The sequence below is a fragment of the Lissotriton helveticus genome, chromosome 4_1, assembly GCF_964261635.1.
Source record: "Lissotriton helveticus chromosome 4_1, aLisHel1.1, whole genome shotgun sequence".
Lineage (NCBI taxonomy): Eukaryota > Metazoa > Chordata > Amphibia > Caudata > Salamandridae > Lissotriton > Lissotriton helveticus.
In genome coordinates this window covers 1,734,764,064-1,734,783,298 of record NC_136063.1, presented here as the reverse complement: position 1 = coordinate 1,734,783,298, position 19,235 = coordinate 1,734,764,064, and the positions used below count along the sequence as shown (strand labels likewise).

General features: G+C 43.9%; 1 protein-coding gene across 1 annotated transcript in view; it reads left to right on the top strand.

The window, feature by feature from the left end:
* LOC144829347 (magnesium transporter NIPA2-like) overlaps window positions 1–18,654 on the top strand; it is a 131,817-nt gene extending 113,163 nt beyond the window's left edge. The window contains exons 7-8 of the mRNA XM_078688400.1: window positions 12,257–15,480; window positions 18,382–18,654. Of these exons, the coding sequence (XP_078544526.1) occupies window positions 12,257–12,900 (644 nt within the window). The 3' untranslated portion in view covers window positions 12,901–15,480; window positions 18,382–18,654. The remainder of the gene's footprint in view (window positions 1–12,256; window positions 15,481–18,381) is intronic.
* Window positions 18,655–19,235: the final 581 nt, after the last annotated feature.

Here is a 19,235-nt window from a genome sequence, read left to right as displayed (position 1 = left end):
CCCACTTACACTTGAATAGGCTGTGTCCTGCCTCCACACAAAGGTCTTCATATACTCTGCAGTTAGCCTGGAGCTAGGGGAGTCAGGATGCCTGGGGACTTCAAAGGGAAACCTCTTGAAGCTTCTACCCCACTTCAAAGGCACAACTGTGTATAAACGCTGGACCTCAGACACCAACTCTTTAGTACACTTCTGGACCTGTGGATACTCTGCCAGGAAGAAGGACAGCTGTGCACCTGGAGAACTACCACTCTGCTGAACTACTGGCTTGCTGTGCTGCTGCTTTGCTCTGCTGCCCTCCTGCCTGGGTGGGAAGGACTGGGCCTGCATCTCTTGAACCCAGAGTTACTCCAATGACTAGTTGGCTGACCTTCTGACTTGAGCCTCAGGGACAGAAGGCTCCAACAACCTTGCACCTGCACTCTGCCATCTGTGAGTCCTGGACTCTTGGAAGTGGGCCTAAAGTGCCCTGCCAGGCTGTATGGAGCCAGAGCAACCAACACATTCCCTCTTCTTTGCAATGCCGAGCAGAACCAATGCATCACTGCTGCAGCCCTGATTGGGACCGCCGCGAAGGCCCACACTGCATCCCAGCCAGTCGCCGCATCGGAACCGATGCTGTGCGACACATCTTCGGCACAGGCCCTTGCATCCCTCGTCCACAGCATCCTCAGTTACGGATTCTGCATGGCAGCTCCTCTAATCCTACACATGACCCTGACTGTGCGACGCATCCCCGACACTGGACTTCGCTTCGCAAGCCCTCATTGCAGGGATCTTTAGCGCCACAGGACCTCACACCGCAGCCTCGCCACATCTCGATGCACCACTTCAGCCATGCAACACATCTTCGACGCAGATCCTCACAACACTCCGCAACCCAGGATTGAAGGTACTTTGTTCAGCAGGCCTAACTGGTAGGCTGAACCTGTAACTTTGTCCCTATGCGGCGTTACCAAAAATCAACAGTTGGCATTTTACTCCTTTTGGTGCTATTTTTTACCAAAATCCTTAACATTGAATATCTCTGATTCTACTAATTGGATTTTTGTCATTTTGGTCATATTTTATTTACTAAAAACTGCTCTATTTGTATAACTTTGTAGTAGGCTTCTTTTGTGGTGTGTTGTCACCCTGTTACTCTTAGAAGTGTTTCACAAATACTTTACCTCTGAGTTAAGCCAGACTGCTCTGTGCCAAGCTGCCCGAGAGTTGAGCACAGGTTAATTTAGGGTTTGCTTGTGACTTCAACTTGAGAAAAATTGTGGTTGCTGCTTGAGAAGGGTTTCACCCCCTCAACCAGTAACCCAATTTCATACAGTGGAAATAAAATATATTTTTATCTTTCTGAAGGTATTGCCATATTTGCAGCCTCTAGTAAGCAAATTGATCTCTTCACTCCATCTGCAAAGAAGACTTGCATCAACCTGCACTTCCTTACAATGTGCTTCTTTAGCTTTATCCATTATCATTGCAAGAGGATCTACCACACCAAGGGGCCGATTAGGATGGAGGATTTTCCGCCTCCTCCGGGCCGGCGGAAGCCACCTCCGGCCCGGAGGAGGCGGAAAATCCTCTGCGGAGTCACTAAAGACCCACCGCCGCATTACGATGGCTGGTGGGTCTTGGTTTCTGTCTGCTGCTTTTCCGCCGCGGTCGGATTACAACCGCGGCGGAAAAGCTCTCATTTGGCTGGCAGTGTCTATCAGACACCGCCAGCCAAATTAGGAAACATTAGTAAACATGCTTTTCCGCGGTGGTTTTTCCGTCGTGGAAAAGCATGTGTACTTTTGATTTTGGGGGCCCGTTGCGGGCCCCCAGGGTGTGGACGGGTGGGGGTGCACATGGGGGGTACCTATGGTACCCCCCAGCATTTACATGCACAAAGCGGCAGGCACCGCGCGGTGCCTGCCGCTTTGTGCATGTAAATGTAAAACATGCACTTTTAACATTGCGGCGGGTGCTGCTTGAAGCAGCACCCGCCGCAATGTTAAATATCCAGGATGTGACCGCCAGGGTGGCGGTCACATCCTAATTTGCATGGAGGGACCGCCGCAGCCCATGCGGACGGTCCCTCCACCTCTGGGATGGCGGACGGACGCAAGTCCGTCCGCCATCCTAATCGGCCCCCAAGTACATGGTCCTCACTTTGCTCAAGTACTCTTTCCAAACCTTTTCTTAGATCCCTCCCTTGTTTAAACAAAATTCTTTTTAGATCAGAATGCAAATCCAGTTTCACACAAGCTTATTATTTACCACCTGCTGAGAACACTCTGCTTTCATGACTTTTCTAACCTCTCTATCCATAGGCCTCCTCACTCAGTAAGTCAGATAGTTGCTCACATGATCTAAAGGCCACCAATCTGCTCTACGAAGGTGCATAAAACACTTTGATTAAACATTAATTCACTTGATGAATATCATTCTTACCCATTGTACTTTCCTTCACAACAATATCCCCTTCCAAACAGTCATTCCAACCTTCACCCTCTAATAGGTTCAAAACATATTTATCTACCTCATCCCCATAATTATTTCCTCCCTTCATAACGAACATTTTGAAAGATTTCCACAGGTTTGACTTGATTGTCATTTGTGTCATAGAGGACAGACATCATAGCGTTAAGACCTTCCAATTCTGTTAGGCCCAAACTCCTCTTATTCATAGGTTTTTCCCTCAATGTGTATTTCCTTTCTAAATCTTTTTTTTTTACATAGTCTGAACTCTTATTCTCACCTTCATAAAGGGATCAGTATTCCTCATTAGAAACTGTTTCTGCTCTCCTTTTGCTTATAACAGATCGAAAAGCCTATAACTGACTGCTCTATCTGTGTACCTATTAACCACATACTTACCTCTTTTTTACACTTTTCATTTGGCACACCATAGGAGCTTTCATCAACTTTCAACATTATAAATCAAAAGCCTTCTACTTCCTTCCACAATGCCAGTTAAGCATACCTCTGTCTGTAACTGCCATTTCACCAGCGTGAAACGTGTGCATCAAACACCAATTTAAGATGAATGCTTAACTATCTGTAAAGTCTCACCTTACAAAAGTACCCAAAAACTAAGCGAGTTTTGGAATCTTGTTCCTCCTACCAATGTTGAATTCTAAATAGTTTTGTCCTTAATTTCAATCTGCAAAGATCTGTTATTCAGCACCAAGATGCCCACGGGTGAGCGTGCGCTTCACAAATATACGTTATGTTAATTCAAATGGCCTCCAAATCTCGTGATCTTTCTGTACGTGACCATCCTGACTCCTGCAGAGGTGGTCGCTCCCCACGCTCCCTGATCTCACAGCGCTGGACTGCTACATTGCTTGCCTTCATATCGTGCCAGATTGGTATCGTAGCGCTGCGCTGAACTGTAACCCTGCCTGCATTTAAATTGTGCCACATCATAGCGCTATATCGTAGCGCTATATCGCATTGCCTGAGTATTTGCTTAGCCTGGTTTCGCTTTTGTTTCTGCTGCTGCCATTTGGTGTTTGTTTGCCTCCCAGCCCGTCCCTTCACCCCGCTCCCGCCTCCCAGCTGCTCCTCCCTCCCACAGATAACATAGGAATCGTCCTGCCTTCCCTAGCGCTGTGACCATCCTGACTCCTGCAGAGGTGGTCGCTCCCCACGCTCCCTGATCTCACAGCGCTAGACTGCTACATTGCTTGCCTTCATATCGTGCCAGATTGGTATCGTAGCGCTGCGCTGAACTGTAACACTGCCTGCATTCAAATTGTGCCACATCATAGCGCTATATCGTAGCGCTATATCGCATTGCCTGAGTATTTGCTTAGCCTGGTTTTGCTTTTGTTTCTGCTGCCATTTGGTGTTTGTTTGCCTCCCAGCCCGTCCCTCCACCCCGCTCCCGCCTCCCAGCTGCTCCTCCCTCGCCCCTCCCCCCTCCACTATCCACATATGACAGATGCATCTGCGCGCAGCGTTCACGTGCAGCGGACGTGCCAAAGGTAAGCCCGTCAACGCCCGTCCGCGCCTGGACCGCGCCCAGCGCCAGACCCCCTGGTCCCCGCAAAATCCTCTCCACCCGCATAACGTACGACGCCGCTACCCTCTCAGCACTTAACCCCGACCGATTCCCGACCTGCTACCAAGCCACCCCCGGACACATCCATGGACCCTTCACCTGCCGCTCCTGCAAGTTTGACAGCACCAGGACTCACACCAAATCCACTAACTCCAAACAAAGCTCAAACACTAACCATCTGAAATGCATCCTACTCAACACCCGTTCGTTCCACAGACACGCCATTGACCTTTGGAACCTACTCGACACTACATCGCCTGACGTCGCTTTCCTTACAGAAACCTGGATGAACGCCTCATCAGCTCCCGACATCGCCATAGCCATCCCGGACGGCTACAAGATCATCCGAAAGGACCGCACCAACCAAACAGGAGGAGGCATCGCCATCGTCCATAAGAACACCATCCGCATCACGACCAGTTCCGACGACAACCTCGCTACCGCCGAACACCTTCACTTCCAGATCCACACCGACCCCAAGACCACACTCAGAGGCACCCTCATATACAGGCCACCAGGACCCCGGACAAAATTCAGCGAAGACATCACCGACTTCATCAGCCCACACGCCCTCCCCTCCAAGGACTACATTCTACAGGGAGACCTCAACTTCCACCTGGAAAAGAAAAACGACAGCAACACCACCACCCTCCTGGACAACCTGGCCAACCTCGGACTCGAACAACTTGTGGATACCCCCACCCACTATGCCGGACACACACTCGACCCAATCTTCACCTCCAGCAAGCACATCTCCTTCAACCACACCACAGCTCTCCATTGGACGGACCACAGCTACGTTCACTTCAACTACAAAAAAAACACGACCCACAACCTCCCACAACCAGTTCCCCGAAGAAACTGGAACAAAATTACCACCGACCAGCTCATCACATCACTTCACCAAAACCCTCCTGCTAAATCATCAGACCCAAACCAAGCAGCCACCAACCTCACACAATGGATCACCCACAGCGCCGACGAACTAGCACCCTTGAAAACCCATCAAATCAAACAAGGTAGCAAAAAAGCCCCCTGGTTTAACGATGACCTTAAGAAATCCAAGAAGTTCTGTCGCACCCTCGAGAAAGCCTGGAGAAAAAACCCAACCACTGACAACCTGACCACCTTCAAGAACGCCACCCGAAAATACCACCAACTGATCCGATCCACCAAGAAATCAGCATTCAAGGATCGACTTGACAACAACGCCCACAACAGCAAGAAACTATTCAACATCGTCAAATAATTTACCCACCCCACCGCCGGCACCAACGACATCACTCCCTCCCAAGACCTCTGCGACTCCCTAGCCTCATTCTTCCACAACAAAATCGCCGACATACATAACAGCTTTGAAAACCAGTCCGGAGACCAATCCGCTCCACCCACCTCCGAACCAAAACCCCCCACCATCAACCTTTGCGCCTGGAACCCAATCACCACCGAAGACACCATCCGCCTTATGAACTCCATCCACTCAGGATCACCAACCGACCCATGTCCCCACCATATCTTCAACAAAGCAGACTCCATCATCGCACCCCATCTCCGAGACGTCATCAACTGCTCCCTCAACTCCGCTACCTTCCCGGAAAGCTGGAAACATGCCAAACTCAGCGCCCTTCTGAAGAAACCCACAGCAGACCCCACTGAACTTAAGAACTACCGCCCCATCTCGCTCCTCCCATTCCCTGCCACAGTCATTGAGAAAGCCGTCAACAATCAGCTCGCCACCTTCCTCGAATCCAACAAATCCCTCGACCCCTCACAGTCCGGCCTCCGAGCCAAACACAGCACCGAGACCGCCCTCATCGCAGCAACAGACGACATTCGAACACTACTGGACAACGGAGATACAGTTGCCCTCATCCTACTTGACCTCTCCGCAGCCTTCGACACAGTCTCTCATAGCACCCTCATACAACGCCTCAGCAACGTCGGAATACAAGGGAAAGCATTGGACTGGATCATCTCGTTCCTCGCCGGAAGAACCCCGAGAGTCCGCCTTCCCCCTTTTAGATCAGAGGCCACCGAAGTCATCTGCGGCGTACCACAAGGATCATCACTCAGTCCCACCCTCTTCAACGTATACATGAGTCCCCTTGCATCCATCGCGCGCCAACACAACCTCAACATCATCTCCTACGCAGATGACACCCAGCTGATCCTCTCCCTCACCAATGACCCAAACACCGCCAAAACCAACTTACACGAAGGAATGAAAGATGTAGCCGAATGGATGAAGAACAGCCGCTTAAAACTGAACTCGGACAAAACGGAAGTCCTCATCTTAGGATCATCCCCCTCTGCTTGGGACGACTCATGGTGGCCACCGGACCTGGGAACCGCACCCATACCAACTGACCACGCACGTAACCTGGGCTTCATCCTCGACTCCTCCCTCTCGATGACCAGACAAGTCAACGCCGTCTCATCATCATGCTTCAACATCCTACGCATGCTCAAAAAAATCTTCCATTGGATCCCCACCGAAACAAGAAAAGCGGTCACCCACGCATTAGTCACAAGCCGACTGGATTACGGAAACACCCTTTACGCCGGAACCACAGCTAAACTACAGAAAAAATTCCAACTCATCCAAAACGCCTCAGCCAGACTCATACTAAACATCCCCCGCCAAGATCACATTTCCGGTCACCTGAAAGACCTCCACTGGCTCCCCGTCAACAAGAGAATAACTTTCCGTCTCCTCACCCACGCACACAAAGCCCTCTACGACCTAGGACCGAATGCCTCAACACGCGCCTGTCCTTTTACACCCCCACCCGACAACTACGATCGTCTAATCAAGCCCTCGCCGCAATTCCGCGCATCCACAGATCAACCATGGGGGGATAGATCCTTCTCCTTCTTAGCGGCCAAAACTTGGAATTCTCTCCCCACCCACCTCCGCCTTACACAGAACCACCTCTCCTTCAGAAAGCAACTAAAAACTTGGATATTCGATAAGTAAAGTACCCTCCCTCCCCTCCCCCCGCCCCCCTCCCTCAAGCGCCTTGAGACCCTCTGGGTGAGTAGTGCGCTATACAAATTTTTGAACTTGAACTACTCGTGTTACTCTGTAGAGTTCAGAAAGATATGCATTGAAAACCTCACAAACAAGCATGTGTGAGCTCACTTCAATAACGCGACCTACAATTGAAGCCGTCTTGTGCCTAAATAGTGAATTTTATTTCAAAACGTGTCCTGTATAACATGGTCATCTGAAAATATGTCCTCAAATCAATCCTCATAAACGCTGTCTTTAAATTAAAACTGTTGCTTCACAAAAAGGACAATTTTACATATTTTCTCTTTAAAACCAATATGCTTTCAAATGTAGCCTTATGCAAAACTTATACTGTTAGAAATTGGGTAATTAGTTGAGTAATAAACACAGTCCTTGTCAGGGTGATGCACAAAAGTCAATAAATAAATCTGTGCTTTACCCTCTGGTAGCTAGAAACAAAAGCTTAACTTTAGAGGATATGTGTAAAGTATTATGCAACACTCAAACAGTCCATAAAGTGAAAACAACACCAGAAAAATCCCAAGCCACTTTAGAAAAATAAAGTACATTTTAAGTGACACTCGTAGTTGTCTAGTCACCCTGGAGCGGGGAAGGTTCAGGCTGACTGCGATGGAGCACGGTCAGATAGAGGGACCAGGTTCGTCCTGATGATGAGTAACCTTCTCGAGTTGACACGAAGAGTGCAGTTAGTGTTGGCTGCGAGGAGCTGGTCGGGTGTCGCAAACAGCCACTTCTGTAGAGCAAAGAGCTGGTCGTCGCTGGAGCTTCGTGTTTTCAATCATCACATTGCTGATTATGGCAAATGGTCACTGTCAGCGCAAAAAAATGGTTTTACTAGAGCTTCGAGTTGGCAGCCGGTAGATTTTCAGTGCAAAGAGGTTATTTCGAAGTCAGGAGTCTAAAACTTCTATATCGCCACCTTTTCTTCAGGAAGAGTACACACCAATACCAGCCAAGGGTCCAGGGCATGGGCGGTACCTTTAGGGTATCAGGACCCACTACAGCAGCAGGGCTCAGACACGTTCAGTTGATGCTGGTCCGTTAGGCAGTTACAGTGGTGCCTTTGGAAGTTTGTTGTGTCCATGTAGTTCAAACAGGAGGTCAGCTAACTGACCCTTGGAGTAACATCTGGAGAGCTTGGGTTTAATCTTCCTTCTTCAGGCAGCAGGGTAGTCCTCCTGCATCTTCCACAGGTCTAGGAGTGTTCTAATGGGAGGTTCTGAAGGTGACACTGTTATCCTCAGTGACAGCCTGTGGGTCGGTATGCATGTCCCCCCTTTGTCTAGCAATCTCCATTTCTTGGGTTTGGCTCCAAACTATCTAGAGAAACAAAGGGCAGGCCGGCCAAAGTGTGAGCTGCATTTCCAAGTGGAAGACTTTAAAAGTCGGGAAGAGAGTAAGTAAGCCCATAGGTTACCATTTGAAGCTCAGGAGTACAGCCCAAGGACATCCTGCTCAGGAGAGCAACACTTTCCCACACTCAATGCCCTTTTGTCTCCATGTCAGCCTTGTTTCACCGCTTCCAAATATGCAGAAAAGGCGGGGCTATCATGTAAGTAAAACTTTTTTTCTTCCCCCTCCGGCCCCGTGGGCCGCTCGGTGACTCGTCTGGATTCCAAGAGTGAATGACATTATCAGTGGTAGTTCCAAAATGTGACTTATTATATTGTACATGTAGAGTGATTGTGTCTTACTTATCATCACAAGCTTTAATCCCATAGGCAATATCTAGCAGACAAAATGACATGGTAAAATGGGCATTTCTTCAAAGTGTGTAATGAGAATGGCACAGGATGCGAGTAGTTTATGCAAGAGTTATGCAATTCAATCAATATTTTAGTATTGCAAGTTGACAGATTCTGTTATGAGATTTGAAATTATGCTTGGTGGAGATTTGTTTCTTGTGGGAAACATCCTCTCAAGCAATCCGTTTGGCAGTCTGGTCGGAAGGCCTATGATCACCATCTTTTGTTAATCTGGGATCAGCGTCCACAACCCAAATATTGCCTGCTTTTCACCACACGCTGTAACACTTCCCTTACAAATCCCAGACTCTAGCCTACATTCTTTGTGTGCTTCCTCGTAATTTGTAGCTACTGTTGCAGGCACAACAGCTACGGACTTCCCTCGCTGCATTTCTCCAACCCTAATGGCATTGTTGTTTTATTTATTTTAACTTTTGTATATGCAGCTACAGACTTCCCTGAAAGCATATACACAATTATTTTGTGTAGCTAGTGTTGCAGGCATCACTGCTACGCATCTCTGTCATTGTATCTTTGTGGGAATTTATAACATGCCCCAGGCTCTAAGTTCACTGTAACACATTCTGTTTGTGCTTTACCTACTATAATATATTTTGTTTACTGTTTCTGGTTCGTTTTTATGGCACTAGGGGTCTTAATGCCCCTGCACATACTTTTATGCTTCCCCAAATGTTATGCATTTGAGTGTGTAGCTATGAACTTCCCAAACTTTCTGTGGTGACTTTTTATAAGTCCCTGGATGTGATTGCACTGTGATACACATACACCATAGAACATTGTTTAATTATGTTACAGTGCGTACTGTCTCTTTAATGTCGCTGTTGGCCCAAATGTAACTTTCTGTTTTTAAAGAGACAGTGGTCTACCACACCTTATCTACAGATCCTAATTTCTATTTAGTGTTACAGGCACAACACTTATGGAACTTACCAACTGAATATCCCCCACCATAATGGAATTGTTATTTTATTTACATACTACAGACATCCACTACCATTTGCGGTGAATTTTAATTACTGCCGGGATGACATTACACTGTGATAGGTGCACGCCATATAACATTCTTTAAATAAGTTACCGCACGTTCCTGGTTTTTAATGTTTTACTGTTGCACCAAATGTTACTTTGTGTTTTTTATCGGCACAGTGGTCTACAATCCTTTTACATTGCATAGTTTATGCCCTAGGTTTTAGCTGTCAAAAAAATAAAAATTACACAAATATACAAGAAGTTGTCAATGTGGGTTACAAAACATTTCTATATTGGAGCGCTCCCCTTCTATTTTATTATAGTATTAGAAGCACAACACAAACGCACATCTCCAACCCTACTGTAATTTGGTTACTTATAATTTATGCCTTTGGCAAAATGGATTGTCCCAGGCAAAAACTATCTGAAAAATTTGACTGCATTTCCACAATCATAAAGGCATTTTTTAAACATTTAAACAAAGAACACATATATACCATAATAGCATACATAACTTTGCATTAATTTTCACTAACAAAATATTTTCTTAACTAGTCAATGTTACTATCTTAGCAACTTTCTTTTGTTGCCTATCTACGTTATCATCTTTTAGCAAACTACATCAAACACTCCCAACTTCTTTCACAAGCAACTACATTACAAGGTACTTTTCACACCTAGCTGACCTACTTTACACATCTTTCCAAATCACCACACGTCTCCATCCATTCTGCGCATTAAAACAAGGATGCATTCTTCTTGATTTTATCACATTCATTTCCCTTTCTTTCTAAGTCTACCTACACATTCCTTCTGTCCTCTTTCACTTTACTATAGCCACTTATACTTTCTTTATCTACACTGTCTATTATTCCATAATCCTTTTCCACTAAAGAACCTCCCACATAATTTCACTACACAAATACAATACACACCACACACAAGTACACAACTAACAAATACAAACCTCACTTAATTCCAACACACACATACACTACACTAAAAAACCAAAATACATACGTATAAAACATTACCATTTACAACGTCAACAACTTAACTCTAAAAATGCAAGACCTATTGTATTGCAAATGCTTGTTAAATAACAATCACACTGCCCTATGAGCATTTAGGGCTTACCTTAGGGGTGACTAATAAGTATTAAAAAAAAAAGAAGAAGTTTTAAGCCTACCAAAAGGTTTATTTTGCCAGGTCGGAATAGCAGTTTAAAACCGTCATACAGTTGCACTGGCAAGTTTGAAAAGGCTACTTTGATGGGTGGCACAATGAGTGCTAGTTCCAATAGCGGAGAAGCGTCGCTTCAATACCTGGTGCAGAGCCAGAAAGGCAAAATAATACGATGCTCTAGCATTGTTTTATCTTTTGTTTGCCGGCTCTGAGCTAGCTTGTGCATGGAGGAGCGGGGCATGGGAGGGGGAGCAGGAGTGCTTGTGCACTCCCTAAGTACGTAACATATGTGTTTGGCAGCCTGTCTCAAAACACACATGCGCACTTAAATTTTTCCAGCGAGTCTGCATTCAGCAGCCAGGCTGGAGAAACCCCACAGACTCCATGACCTGAGCAGAGCGTCTTTCCAGCCCGCTCAGGCCAATCCCAGCGCTGTTCTGCAGCACAGTAATTGGATGGGAGTCTGTCTCAGGGGCTGCTGAGACCCAGGAGCGACGGGAGGCAGCCAGTAGCGTCCGGAAAGGTTTTTAAAATTATTATTATTAACTCGTCCAACCCCCACCCCTGCCTCCCTCCACCCACCCCCCTTTGTTAGTGGCGGCTGCTACTGGCTGCATCCCAGTAGCCGCATTTAATTTACAGACCCTGGGTACATGTGGTACCATATACTTGGGATTTATAAGTAAATTAAATGTGCCACTCTGATGTAGGCCAATTGTACCATGGTCTAGGGAAAGAGTACAAGCATTATACATCTGGTTAGCAGTGATAAAGTGCAGAGTCCTAATGCCAACAAAAACGAATTCAGCAAAAAACAAGGGGTGAAGGTGAAAGGTTTGGGGGGATATCACACCAAGAATATCAGGTCTAACAGTAACATTGTTAACCAAGTACAGTTCCATAAATTAGAACTGATTAAAATATATTCACCCTTCAACCAAGACACATTTTCTCTCTCAAAGATGTCTGTCACGGAACAGCAACAAAAAGAAGGAGGACTGCTTTATTTGAGAGATTACATCTGTTAGATTGGTTCTGTTATGGAATTTTTTTAACATGTTCAGTCTGGGCTTTTAAAGTCTGCTGCTTGTAGTGGCAATACAAAATACTCTATGCCTAATGTTAGCCTCTAGTCCAGACTTTAAATTTGCAGTTGTTCGCTTTGCCACTTCTAAAGGACCTGCAGTATGAAAAGAGAGAGGGAGATTGCCATGCCATGAACAATAATATTAAATATGTGTATTTTTTTCCTCATAGGTTTTATCGTGTTTGCTGTCTGCATTTTGGTTAGCAGCGTTCTCCTAATTTTTGTGGCTGGCCCACGCATCGGCCACAGCAACGTCCTGGTGTATGTTCTGATTTGCTCTGCCATTGGATCTCTCTCAGTGTCTTGTGTAAAGGGACTAGGTATTGGAATAAAGGAGCTGTTTGCTGGGGAACCAGTGCTGAAGGAGCCTCTAGGCTGGGTGCTCCTAATTTGTCTTGTGGTCTGTGTCAGCGTCCAAATCAACTACCTTAACAAAGCGCTGGACATCTTCAACACATCTGTCGTCACACCTATTTACTATGTTCTCTTCACCACTGCAGTCATGACCTGCTCTGCTATCCTGTTCAAAGAGTGGCAGCAAATGACAATTGACAATATCATCGGCACAGTCAGTGGCTTTCTAACTATAGTATTTGGCGTTTTCCTTCTCCATGCCTACCGGGACATTCCCTTCACTGCTGACTTATTGCCCCTTTTTATAATGCCAGGTGCTAACAGCCCAAAAGCATCTGTCAGAGGACAACATGGACATTATCGGTCACCTGTAGAGAAACCTCTTTTAGGCTCAGAGGGTGTCACCAAAGATTTTCCAATGTCAGATGAAGAAGACGAAGGTGGAACAGGCAGAGTTTAGATTTTAGCTACTTACTTTTCCTACTGAAACTACATTGCTATTTTATTTTTTAATATTGTTTTCTTTCATTTATAAGACTTGTTTCCATGCTTTAGTACTAATGTGCACATATTAAAGCAATTGTTTCATCCAGTTCGCTTACTTTACAGAAACATGGTCATACCAGATGGAAGTTACACTAGGGAACTTCTTGTTAAGTTTAGTAAGCCACTTGATACATTTATCAGATTCTTTCTGTAGTCAGCAGACCAGTTGGCGCAGCTCAGTTCCCATCCTGTTCACAGGGTAGAAGGAAACACAGTTCATTCATACAGAATTTTCCCATTCCTGGTTTACTTGTCTTTAAACTAATTATCCACACTCAATTTTCAGTGTTTCAAAAAATAAAGCCCATGGAGGAGACTCCGCTCCTTGCATCATTTTCAAGACAATTGTTTGGGACCCATTGGCTCTTTTGAGTGTGTCCCAGAATATTTTATTGGGCATTGTGCTGTTATAAACACAGAGTATCATCCTTACAGAGATATTTTAACCAGTGCCTACGGAATCACTGATACAGGCAGTCCTACTTACTACACATTTGGAGTCTTTCTTTTTTTTTTTCCTTGAGGAGAGTCCCATCTTGGTTTTACTGAACAGCATATATTTTGTTAAATGTTTTTAAACAAACCTCATATATTATACTCGTCCTCACATTCTAGTTTTTTAATGTTGCACTAGAAATATTTTTGTACGTCATAGCTCTGAGCAATTTTTCATACCTACTTGGCTGGCACATGAACAGAATATGTGGCATTAATAATAGGCTAAGCATGAGAGTTTGATTTACTAGAATGTGTAAATGTACACAGAGAGCAACTCATTATCACCATAAAAAAATAATTGTTCATAATTTGCTTACAATATTTATTTGTTCAAACAATTCCTGCGTTATCAATATGCCACCACCACTGTAAATCTTGCGACAGCTCTCACCACATTATGAAACTCACAACCATTATAAACAATTTTGCCAGCTTTACTTACATTCCTTTCAACCTCTCTATGTAGTGCTTCCATTGTTCTCAAAAACAGTTGTGCTTTGTAAATACTCTGTACCCGTCCCCTCCACCCTAAAAAAATTGTAAATGCAAAGGATGCTGTTTACTCGGAGTAAGATTAAATTAGGTGCTGCAGTCTACTTTTGTATTGTACAAGATCAATAAGTTCGGAAAGAGAGATGTTTTTGTAGATTGTAAAAATGTTTTCATAAACATTTGGGGGGGGGGCAAATTCCCTTATTCATGTTTGCAATAATCCGCAAATCAAGAAAATGTCATTAATTGCTAATCAATGAAATGTTTTTCAACACAGTTTTGAAGTTGATCAGTTATATTAGGGCGTACTATTTTCCTTTAGGTGGGGAAGTTTCGAATTTGAAGTTTGATTATTTTATGTGTTCTGGGCCCGATTTGCATTTTACAGGAGAAATGTTAACACCGTATATGCCTTAGTAACCTTTAATTTTCTTGGGACATGTCTGTAATATTAAATAGTTTATCCATATACATTTATTGCTAATCTGCAGCCCTAGACACAATCTGTTATTTAGCATTCCAAGGTGCAGAAAAAGAATCTGGTTATGCAGCATATGCCTTAGGATTGGTAAATAGGTTACATTTTGCAGGAACCTGTTGTAATTTGCAAACGACTCCTTGTCCTGACACACATACAAAACCTCTAACACCTAGGAGAGTGAATCTTTTAAAATATTTATATTAATGGTCTAGCAGTCTTATGAATTACTTCTCTGCAAAATGAGAAGTAGCATACTAGCCAAGAAAGACTAAGAATCTCTTGTGTTTTTGAGTAAAGAGGGATGGGTCAAAACTTGCTGCATTACAAACCTGGAATTGATGAAGTGATTTGAGGCATGCATTGGTTATTCTAGTAAAAATACAGGTCTAAAAGCATGCTCAAAACTTCTATACGAGGGTAGTTCTTCTGCGAGGAGTCCTCTTTGGGGGAAGGACAGATGCATATCTCCTCAATGGGATTAATTTTATTGGGCAAGGAATACAAATTATTCCACACACAAACACTGTGGGTCTCATTACATGGGGTACAGTAACTGTAGGTCTCATTCCATGGTCCACAGTAATCATGATTCTGATAAAGAAAAACAATTGTGTGCACACAAATTGGGATTGCAACTGCTGCACAGATATTACAGCATTTAAAAGTTGGCAAATTTTGTGGAGAGAACTGCAACAGTCCCAATTTTACAGCTCTGCACAAAGAGAAACATGGTGCTATTGCCAGACTGTCACCCACTCTGATCTAACAAACTTACAGCAGTATTGTAATACTGGACCTGGGTGTAAAGCAAACCCCTTACTATTGGTAGTTCGTCCGGTGGCATTACTGCCTCATTTTGCTGCACCAAGTGAAATATGTAGTCAAATGACAAGTCCATGGGTCTGATATTCACGCTTCTGTCATGGTCCACTGAGCTTTGTTCTCAGGATATTCTTTTAGGGGTTTGGGTGCAATCTGTTTCATGTTTGTCATTACCACTTTAACCTGCTCTATTGAGTTAAAGTAGACACCAATAGATTATTGAAGGCGTGGCGCACAGCTAGTCTGTTGAAATGTTCATGTATTTTTTGAGGATTTAGAATAAGTGTGGTTGCTCCAACAAGTGACGCAACCGTCCGTGTACGTCGTCATAAATCACTGATTGTGTGTGTTACTCAAATGTAGACGCATCCTTGAAACTGGGCACACCATTGGGGTTCGTCATGGGAAGACAGACTCCATTTTTGTTTTTAAATATTCAAATTGTTTATTCAATCATTTGTTGAAAAGTTTCAAAATTCATATATTTCACTTGATTGTTCATTCACAAGAAAATCAATGTTCATGATTTCAAAAACGGGCTCCGATGCGGGATTGAAGCAATAGAAAAAGCTCTCCTGAACAGCAACATCACAGACTCCTTGCAAACTTTCCTCATGGAGCTCATGATATTTACATTGTATCACAGCTACTTTACACACGACCAGCAATGGTACCTACAAATGTCCGGGATGTCAATGGGCAACTGCGCAGCACCAATGTACGCCAATATCTATATGGCGGAATTTGAATCTATTCAGAAAAGGGGGTGGTGATGAACAGAGTGTCTGAATTAAGCAGACCACTCTTACCCAGTCCAAAGATCAGGGCTTGATCCATCACCGTTATTTAGCTCACTGCCCCATCCCAGCTCAGAACCTGGCTATATGCAAATTAGTCTGTCCCTGGCCCAGTGCATCATGGGAACAGGGCAGACCAAACTACCAAGCCAATTCTTCACCAGAAAGGAGACAAGCTTCCGGGGACCGGTTTCTGCCATTTCAGGCGTCGTCGGCCCGGCTTGCTTGAATCCTGATGGAGCAGTGAGCAAGGGACTCATGTCTGAGTATACCCTGCCACACCTGTAGTGGCCAAAAACGAACGGAATTTGAATCTAACCATATCTATGCAAACTCCAACTGGAAAGACAACCTCAAACTATATGTTTGTTACATTGACGACTTGTTCTTTATTTGGAAAGACACCCGCAAAAATCTAGAAACAGCTTTGACTGATCTGAACACCAAAGATAATCGCATCATTCTTACATGGAACATTGATGAACATGAAATAACATTTCTGGATGTTCTGGTTAAAATTACAGAAACAGGGTTTGAAACAGATCTTTTCCGGAAAACAACTGACCGCAACAACACAGTACATTATAGCAGCTTTCACCAAAACTCTCTCAAACGAAATTTGCCATTCAGCCAGATTTTACGAGTGAAACGGATTGTATCAGCCCCTGAAACATGCACAAACCAAATGGAAAAAACGTCCAGAAGATTTACTAATAGAGGCTACCCACAAGAGACCGTAACGAAAGCCATGAATAAAGCATCAGTCATTTCACGCCAGGAAGCCCTCAAAGGAACGATGAAAAAAGAGGAGAAAAAAACAGTATTAGTTTCTAAATACTCTACATCAAGCAAAACATACAAAAGTATCATCCTTAAACACTGGCGCATACTGTCATCTGAACCTGACTTTGGTAACCTATTTGAAAATCCTCCGATCTTTGCATATACCAGGACTGAAAATCTTAAAGAAATTTTGTCCAAAAAACCCATGGAACCAATTCTTCACACTGGCACACACCCGTGACATAATTGCAACAGCTGCAATAACATCATCAAGGGAAACAGCATAAGCCACCCCATGAAAGGGTTTCAAATCAAATTACATGTGGATGCGACATGTGACTAAACAAATTTGATTTACCTATTGAAATGCCCCTGCGGCAAAATATATGTGGGTAAAACTACCAGAAAAATAAAAGTTCGCCTAAACGAGCATAAATCGAACATTCGCACCAGAAATCAAAAATCCAGCATTGCAATGCACTTTAATGAACTTAATCACAATGTGGCCCAGTTGAAATTTTTGGTGTTAGAAATCATCTGCAAATCGGAAGGAAAAGACAATAACAAACTACTTCTCCAACGCGAAACAGCTTGGATCTATAGATTACAGGTGATGAAGCCACACGGTCTCAATGACCGAATTGAACTAAGTTGCTTCCTGTAGTACCCTATGTGGTACATACGTTTCACACTGTTCTTTCGCATCATATAGCTTGAGCATTCATGCTATTTAATTTGTTTATATGGCCTCTGATTAGTCTCCTCTAACCAGTTCCCCATTCTAATATGGCCGACACGTTCACCGCCACGGGTTAGTCCTTTTTTCTTTTTCACCATCCCACTACGTTCACTCCGTGAGCCGCCCCTTAATCTTCACTTTCACTCCGCAAACTACGAGCTTACGCGCCGTGGTTCCTTGAGCTGATCAACCTCACTTTTGTCACCAAGTAAGTCGAAGTTCCGACAGAGACCCGGTTTTTTGGCTAACCTCTGGTCTGACCTGTATTTTAACCGTATGTTCACCTTTTCACTTTCAGACACACCGCTAATGACTAAGGATTGTAAGTGTCATTCCTCCCCCCCCGGTTTTTTTCACTCACATCGGTTTATAAGGTTCACCTCGGTTTATAAGGTCTTCGCTTTTACCACACCCGACACTTTGCATGCATCCTTGCATGTTTCCAGATATTTAGACAACCGTTATTCTTCTTAATGCAATGTTATTTTGAGTTGTGTTCTGCATTGTAAAAGTGTATCATTGTGTTTACAGAGCTCCTTGACAAAGGGCATTTCTTGCCCGAAATGCATCGGAGCCCGTTTTTGAAATCATGAACATTGATTTTCTTGTGAATGAACAATCAAGTGAAATATATGATTTCTGAAACTTTTCAACAAATGATTGAATAAACAATTTGAATATTTAAAAACAAAAATGGAGTCTGTCTTCCCATGACGAACCCCAATGGTGTGCCCAGTTTCAAGGATGCGTCTACATTTGAGTAACGCACACAACCAGTTAAAGTAGACACCGCCAGGTGAGTAATGTTAAAGAAATCCCTCTAGTAAAGTATGATGAGAGCAGCTTGTCTATTGTGGAACTTGTAGTGTTGTACAATTCTATGGAAAGAACACTGGAAGGACAAGGAGCGTGGATACTTGTTTTTTTACATGAGGAGTTGGATGAAATAAGTTATTGTGTTACTAATGAATGTTCACAAACACAGATCCTTCATGTTGCAGTACTTGCACAAATAACAAAACTCTATTTTTATTAAATAAATATTATTGAACTCTGCCATGCTCTCGCATCTTGTTGTTTCCACATCACAATGGAATTGCAGTGTATTGATGATATTTGAAAGTCTGCCTGCATGTGCCCAAAGGGGTGTAAGTAGCGCCATGAAAAGAATATTTTCAACTGAATATTCTTTGTCTCTATTTATGCATGTACTAAAATCTAAGGGTCTCCCATTTTATGTAAAGCGCTTTGATATCTTCGGTTCTAGCTAGCGCTATATAAAACCTATAAATACACTCAGTGCTTCTTCCATCTCCTGTGTTCTGCAGTAAGGCTTTTCCCCATAGGTACCTTTTACATCTAGGACTTCACATCCAACCCAAAGTGTGGGACATCTGGTCAAACACCTCCCTAACTTTTGTCAAAGCAGCGTTCGGCCTGTTTCACAGTACTCAATTGTTACTAGTGCAGCGCATGGAGGCCAATACATAATTGCACTATTATATCTGCATCTGAATGTCAAACCCAACAGTAAATCTGGTGAGAGACTTGTCTTTTCAGGGTTAGAGCAACATTCCTGTACTGTTGCTACTCAAGTACAGATTGTGCCACAAAAGAGACTTCAAAGCATCTTTGAA